At 50.2% G+C, this 8144-nt stretch overlaps 1 protein-coding gene across 1 annotated transcript; it reads left to right on the plus strand.

Moving 5' to 3' along the window:
• The first annotated feature begins 1968 nt into the window (after positions 1–1968).
• On the plus strand, positions 1969–5306 carry LOC132473677 (uncharacterized). The gene is given in 3 exon segments (XM_060073888.1): positions 1969–2511; positions 3120–4794; positions 4797–5306. Coding segments are annotated over 3 exon segments (2691 nt in total). The 3' UTR covers positions 5270–5306.
• The last annotated feature ends 2838 nt before the right edge of the window (positions 5307–8144 follow it).

Consider the following 8144-nt stretch of genomic DNA (forward strand, 5'->3'; position numbering starts at 1 on the left):
AGCCTACTTTATGCCTTTTTCTTCTTTTTCTGTCCTGGCTCTCTTAAGCTAAAACCTGACCACAGAGTACCAGTACATTAATTTCAAAACCAAACTCTTATTCAATGGAGCAGCAGTCTTGACAATGGGCATCTGCACACCCATGAAAACACACAATAGCAAGCAAAGTTAATAAAAACAGATGAATTGCCTTCTTTACTACAGCAGACAAGAAATTATGGTGAATGATCAAATATAATTGGCTTACCATAAACTTTGATTTGTGCAGTCATATTGAAAATTATTTTACAAAATTGGAATGTTTCTCTTCTTCCCGTCTACCGCTTTTGGAAACAAGTAATTTCCTGTGGCTTCTTTAAGGAATTTATTAACATAAACAATACCGTTTCTTACGGTGGCGCTGAGCATTCACCAAATAAAAAAAAGTTTCACAGCTAATGTAGCCGTTAGCACACTCAGGATCTCGTAATTACGAGATAATGTCTCGTAATTACGGGATAAGGATCTCGTAATTACGAGAAAAGATCTCGTAATTACGAGATAAGGATCTCGTAATTACGAGATAAGATATCATATTTACGACATAAGGATCTCGTTTACGAGAAAAGGATCACGCCTCTCATTCATCAATAACGTTGCTGGCTAGCTGCATGCCGGCAAAGATGACGCTATCCGACGCTATCGTATTTTATCTCCTGCTCGGGTTGAGGCATTGGGAAATATTGATGTTCCTTAAAAGTGAGGAAGGCATTAATATAAATATGTCAACATTGCGCAGACATCTGAAGTCATTGGCCGGCAAAGATGACGCTATCCGATGCTATCGTATTTTATTCCCTGTTCGGGTTGAGGCATTGGGAAATATTGTTCTATTTCATTCCTACTGACCGCCAGAGGCGGTGCTTTAGCACTGGATGTTCCATCTTGCGCATGCGGTAGCGTACTAGCAGGACACACAAACATTGTTTGTTGTAAGAGATACCATATTAGCTTGTCGCAAGTAGCCTTGTAACCCAAGGGTTGGTGCCTCGATTTGACTTCGTCCACCAAGGGCTGCGACTTGCAATTTGTTTGATTTCGGCAGGGGTGAGTAAAGTGTGTAGGCTACGCGTAGTCGACAATCCATCGGCTAGCGCAGCAGCTGATTTCACCTTTCTACCCTTTGCTTTAATTTGCTTAGAGCATTAATTGGCGGCTAGTTTTCAGTCGCTGTGTTATTCTTTCGGTCACGCACCGTTTCTCGTGTGCGTTCGCCTAAGCCCGGTTGCTCATTTGTATGCGCCGGTGCCCGGCTTGGGGTCCAAGCCGCCGTCACTGTATTTATTTAGCCAGTTGCGCTCTTTGATTTAATCGCCAGTGAGTGGCTTGGGTTTCCAAAAGCCGTCACTGTATTTTCCTGGCGCCGTCACTCTATTGTCGGGCGCATTATTGCTCGGGTATTCTCGCCTGTAGCTTGATTGTCTATCCTGCGCTGATTGCTCTCCGGTTGGCTGCTTGGATTACCAAGGCTTGCCGTCACTGTGTTGTTGCCGGGGTGTCGCGTCGTTGCTCGGGTGCTCTCGCCTAAAGCTCGATTGCCTAGCCTGTGTTAATTTGCTCTCCAGTGGGCTGCTTGGGTTTCCAAGGCTCGCCGTCACTGTTATTGTCGGAGTCAAGTGTGGCGTCGCTCGGTTGCTCTCGCCTGTTAGCTCGCCGTCACTGTTATTGTCGGGCTGTCGCGTCGTTGCTTGGGGGCTCTCGCCTAGAACTCGATTGCCTAGCCTGTGTTAATTTGCTCTCCAGTGGGCTGCTTGGGTTTCCAAGGCTTGCCGTCACTGTTATTGTCGGGGTGTCGCGTCGCTCGGGTGCTCTCACCTGTAGCTTGCCGTCACTGTTATTGTCGGGGTGTCGCGTGGTTGCTCGGGTGCTCTCGCCTAAAGCTTGATAGCCTAGCCTACTGATTAATTTGCTTGCAATTAATTTGCCGACATGCTAAGCGCCCATAGTTGTGTCGCCTGCATGGCCTCCCTGCAGGCGGAGGATGGCCATGACCAGTGCCCTGCGTGTCTCGGGGTTGAACACCTCAGGGAAGCAGTGTCAGATAACCTGTGCATGAACTGTAGTTTCATGCCTCATGCCCTGAGGCTAGCTAGGTTGGCTGAGGTGGAGGGCAGACCAGGGTTGCCCCCTTCGGGTCTTGGTCCTAGTGGCACCAGGCGCCGTGCCTCGGCAGCTGGGGGACCCCCCGGGCAGTCCCGTAAGGTCGAAAACTTGGGGAACCAAGTGGATAAGTTCTCGGATGAGGTTGCTCAGATTAAAGCCCTCCTACAGAACCTCCAACCAGCTCAGGGTGTACCAGCCGCGGCCCCTGCGGCTGCGCAACCCACTTATACAGAGGATGACATGCTGTCTACAGCTGCGTCCTGTAGCCTCTTTGCAGAGGAGGAAGAGCAAGCGTCCCTTGCATCTCAGGCGTTCTCTCAAGGGTCTCTGGGCGGCTCGGCTAGAGGGTCAGTGTCCGGCTGCGACACTGTTAGACCAGCCGTGTGAATGGCCCTGGCAAGACTGGGGTTGGATGAAGCTCCTGTTTCATCTGCACCTGTGAACGCCTTTTTTCCACAGGCCGCTCAACCTTCCGTTTTCTCTTTGCCCCCCTCTGAGCCGTACATCGCAGAGCTTCATAGATGCTGGCCAGATTCTATTACACTAGTGATAGCAGAGGTCTGGCAACTATGGCCAATGCTGATTATTATGGCTTGGACCGGTTAGCTCCGATTGAGCCTGCTATAGCGTCCCTGGCGTCTCCCCGGACGAGGCTCTGAGAACCGATGCGCGCTGCCCTCGGCCCCAGTGCCGGATTATAGATGACCTCCTTACCAGGAGTTACAACATTGCTGCCCGTGTGGGACGTCTTGGGAATTCGCTTTCTCACATCGTTCTGGCGCTGTCTCAGACTATACGTGGGTCAGGTGCTGATCCTTCAGCACAGACCCTCAGTGATGCTTCACTGCAAACTTTTGCTTACATGACTAGGGAGCTAGGCAGGTTAATGTCAACTGTTACGTTGGCGCGCCGCCAGGTTTGGCTGGCGCAGTCACCACTTTCGGAAGTGTGTCGACGGACCCTCCATTCTCTTCCAGTGGTCCCAGGCCAGACATTTGGGCCAGCTGCTCTTCAGGCCCTGGAGCGAAGTGTACAGGTTGGCCAGGCTAGCCAGCAGTTTGCTAGCTTACGGCGTGCACCTCTGCTTCATTCTAGGCAGGGGGCCTCTGCGGTACCCCGTGCCGATAGCTCTCAACCACGTTCAGGTGGACAATCGAGGGGCCAGCACTTCTCAGCACGGGCTGACCAGCGCCGTAGCTCTGCGCCACGGGTGGCATTTCAGGCACCAAGAGGTTTGGCGCCGAGCCGCCGCCTCCCCAGGGCCCCTAGGGGCAGGGGGGGTAGGTACTGAAGTCCAAGGGCCGGTCGTCGGACGCTTTTCTCAGCAGCACTTGAGCTACTGGCAAGAGCAGACCACAGACCCTTGGATAGTGTCCACGCTATCCAACGGGTACACACTACAATTCCGACGCCGGCCCCCAACTTTCAGCGGGATCAAGGTTACCGTGGTCACCAATCCCGACAGATCCCTGGTCCTGAGACAGGAAGTAGCCACCCTCCTTGGGAAGGGTGCTATTGAAGTAGTAGAACCACAAGAACAGCTCGATGGGTTCTACTCAACCTACTTTCTGGTACCCAAGAAGGATGGCGGGTTTCGCCCCATTCTGGACTTGAGAGGGCTGAATCAGTTCCTCAAGGTTCTTCCCTTCCACATGCTGCGTGTTGCGGACGTCCTCCAGGCTATCGCTCAGGGGGACTGGTTCGTATCAATAGACCTGAAAGACGCTTACTTTCACGTCCCTATTACCCAACGTCACAGGCGGTTCCTCCGCTTTGCTTTTCTGGGCAAGGTGTACCAGTTCAGGGTTCTTCCGTTCGGGCTGTCTCTGGCCCCGCGTATATTTACACGGTGTGTAGCAGCAGCCCTGTCACCATTACAGGCCACAGGTATGGCGATACTGCCATACCTGGACGACTGGTTGGTCATTTCCCCAACTCGGGAGCAGGCGGTCAGGGACACAGCCATGCTCCTCAGCCATGTGGACCGGCTTGGCCTCATGGTCAACTTTACCAAGAGCAACCTTACACCATGTCGGGTTGTGAGCTATCTGGGGCTGGTGCTCGACTCGGTGGCCATGCGAGCCTGCCTCTCTCCAAAGCGCGTAGCTACCATTCTGCAGCTGCTACAGCGCTTCAGGCTGGGGAAGTTGCTGGAATACAGCCTCTTCCTTCGACTGATAGGTATGCTGACCTCAGCATCCATGGTGGTCCCACTAGGCCTTCTGGAATTGCGTCCCCTTCAGATCTGGGTGAATAGTCTCCACTTGGACCCCAAGTGGCAGAGACACACGATGGTCAGGGTGTCTGGGCGGTGCCTTCGGGCCCTCAGACCCTGGAGAGAGAGGGCATACCTGATTGCGGGGTTGCCCTTAGGGAGGATAGCTTCCCGGCGGGAGGTTGTGGAGACGGACGCCTCCCTTTCCGGCTGGGGTGCAGTATGGCAGTGCAGGACTGTCAGAGGCCAGTGGGATGCCCAGCAGAGACTGGAGCATATAAATGTGCTGGAACTCCTTGCGGTGTTCTTAGCTCTCAGGCACTTCCTTCCAGTTCTGAGGGACCGACATGTTCTTGTCCGGACAGACAACACCTCCACAGTCTACCACGTCAAACATCAGGGGGGCACCAGATCGAGGCAGAGCCTGCGGGTCACGCAAAGGCAGACCTTCTCTCTCGCCAAGGGCCACCCCCCGGAGAGTGGAGACTCCATCCCGAGGTGGTGGGGATGATTTGGGACAGGTATGGCAGGGCAGTGGCAGATCTCTTTCCTTCCGAAGAGACCACCCACTGTCCCCTTTGGTTCTCCTTGACCGAGAGGACCAGTCCCCTAGGGCAGGACGCTCTGGCTCATGCTTGGCCAGACAGCCTGCTTTATGCATTTCCCCCAATTCCCCTTTTACTGGCAACGCTGGACAGGGTCCAGCGTGGCTGTCACAGCCTACTTCTGGTGGCTCCATATTGGCCAGGAAGGCCATGGTTCCCACCATTACTGAAACTCCTCAACGGAGAGCCTTGGTGCCTCCCAGAGAGACGGGACCTTCTGTCTCAGGTAGGCGGACACATATGGCACATGAATCCGGGGCGCCTGCGGCTGTGCGTGTGGCCCCTGAGAGCCAGGACCCACTACTGACGTCTTGCGACCAGTCAGTGGTCCATACTATTTTTAGTTCAAGGGCACCCTCCACTCGGTTGCTCCATGCAAACAGGTGGAAGTTGTTTTCACAGTGGTGCGGGGCGAAGTCCCGGAGACTTGCTCAGTGGTAGTGATACTACACTTTCTGCAGTCTGTGTTGGACAACAGAAGAGCTGCGTCTACCCTGCGTGTTTATATGGCCGCGATCTCAGCCACACACGCAAGGGTGAATAACCAGACGGTAGGGTCCCACTACCTAATCAGGCAGTTTCTGAAGGGAGCCCAGAGGCTTCAACCGCCGCGATCCCTGAGGGCACCATCATGGGACCTGCAAGTAGCTCTGAGGTCCTTATGTCTACCCCCATTTGAGCCACTAAGTCAGGCAGACCTGACGCGGCTGTCCATGAAGACGGCATTTCTCCTTGCCATTGCAACTGCAAAACGGGTCGGTGAACTCCATGCCTTGTCAGTGAGCCAGGCGTGTTTGCGCTGGCACGCAGATGGGTCAGGAGTGGTGCTCTGGCCGAACCCATCCTTCCTACCCAAACGATTGTCTCCCCATCATGTAAACCAGTCAATCGAGTTGGCTGCTTTCAATCCCCCATGCTCTCCAGGGGGTGCAGAAAGAGTGTCAGACCTATTGTGCCCAGTGGGGGCGCTTAGGGCATATGTTGAAGTGACAACCAGCTTGCGTACGACGGATAACCTCTTTGTCTGTTACGGGGGCTGCAGGAAGGGGGCTGCCCTGTCGAAACAGAGACTCTCCCACTGGGTTGTAGATGTGGTCTTGAATGCCTATAGGGCACAGGGGCTCCCTATGCCCTTGGCCGTTAAGTGCCACTCTACCAGGAGTATGGCTACATCATGGGCTGCCTTGAAGGGGGTTCCACTTCAGGACATTTGCTCCGCGGCTACATGGTCCTCATCATGTACGTTTGCCCGATACTACAGGGTTAATGTCGATGCTCCTCATCCTGTGGCGACGGCTGTCTTGTCGACGGTTTCGAGCCCTTGATTGGTGAGCACTCTTCGTGACCTTTTTGGTATTAGTCATCCAGTGCTAAAGCACCGCCTCTGGCGGTCAGTAGGAATGAAATAGAACGATAGTTACGTATGTAACTACGGTTCTATGAATTCCGGATGACCGCCAGAGTTCTCTGTCACTCAGATTTCTCAGATTCCGCGAAAAGATCCAGTTGGAACAGATCCTCGGGTGACTCCGGAATATATAGACTTTCTCGGGTCCCCCAGGTGTCACAGGTGACTTTTTTGGTATAATTACTCGACCTGCGCATGCGCAAGATGGAACATCCAGTGCTAAAGCACCGGTCATCCGGAATTCATAGAACCGTAGTTACATACGTAACTATCGATGTTCCTTAAAAGCGAGGAGGGCATTAATATAAGTATGTCAACATTGCGCAGACATCTGAAGTCATTGGCCGGCAAAGATGACGCTATCCGACGCTATCGAATTTTATTTCCTGCTCGGGTTGAGGCATTGGGAAATATGGATGTTCCTTAAAAGTGAGGAGGGCATTAATGTAAGTATGTCAACATTGCGCAGACATCTGAAGTCATTGGGACTGTTCAGGAGAAAAGCCCAGTCGGACCTGCTACAAGTGGCTCTCTTCCTGCAGGAGCAGTTGAACCAGTACGGGATGCTTGTTCCATCATTTGATGTGCCAAAGCCCCTCGAATATTGACGCGTTAATTCTTCAGTGGAACCCAGAAGTGGAAATGTTGTTGTCGTGGTGGTTTCAAGGGCATGTGGCTGGCCCCTCACATTGCAGCTCTTAAAAGTTGAATACATCAGTGCATTATGTGTTTAACTTTATACTCAACATTATTGTTCAGAAAACGTCTTACCTCAAGCTCTTTTCCAATTAATGAGCTAAACTGTTTTTATAGAAATCAATAAAATATTTTTTTTGTGGGGAAATATAATTTTTGTCCCACTGCCCACATTAGATTTTGTTTTGATATTGGCTGTGACAGTATGTCACATAATTAATGTATTCAAATTTAAAATACTATGTTCATAGTAAAGGCAAACCCTGTTAGTTGTTAAATTATTTAAAATGTACTGACTGTATGTTGGTTAATTTAAATGGCATTTATTAAATGTGATCTTGTCTTCAACTGGTTTAATTGTATTTTGTGTTAGGAGCCAGTAGATTCAGTAAATAAAACACAAATTTCAGATTAATTTTTTTTAGCTGAAAGACAGTTCAAAAAAAATCTGATCTGACATTAGTCATCAAACATCATTTGCACTTTTGCACTTTAGGCCTAATTGCTAAATATTTGTTTGTGACACCAAATTATAAATCAGGAGTAGTTGGCTGTTGGCTGACCTATAAATTGTATTATTAGTCAAAGCACTGTACATACAAGGCTATAAACACTTGCCCCATGCCTTTCAGCATTGTTTTTAATATATAATAACAAATAGAGCATAGATTTAATACATTTCGGTTTCCCATTTTACGAGCTGAACACATGCAGATTACAAAATCATTAATCTAAGTAACAATACAGAGATCATATAGTGACATTTAAGACAGAAAAGAACAGGTAAACATGTTCAGTGCTGCTATATTGTCCTGCAGTCAGGTAGATCTGAAGTCAGCTGTCTTTGGGGGAACAGCCTGAAACAAAACAAAGGACAGGCATTATGACTCAAAAAAATCAATCACTTACTTGATAAAGAAATTGCAACAAAAAATAGGTTTTCTACAGATATCCTAACTCTTCACAAAAATACTCTTTCTACAGCAGCATTATGCTTACTATTAAAGGTGGGTGTGGATGTATGCTCTTAAAAACAGGTAATGTTCGATTGCCTCCTCTGAATTAGTAGGTTGGTGAT

The sequence above is a fragment of the Gadus macrocephalus genome, chromosome 15 (assembly GCF_031168955.1).
Source record: "Gadus macrocephalus chromosome 15, ASM3116895v1".
Classification (NCBI taxonomy): Eukaryota; Metazoa; Chordata; class Actinopteri; order Gadiformes; family Gadidae; genus Gadus; species Gadus macrocephalus.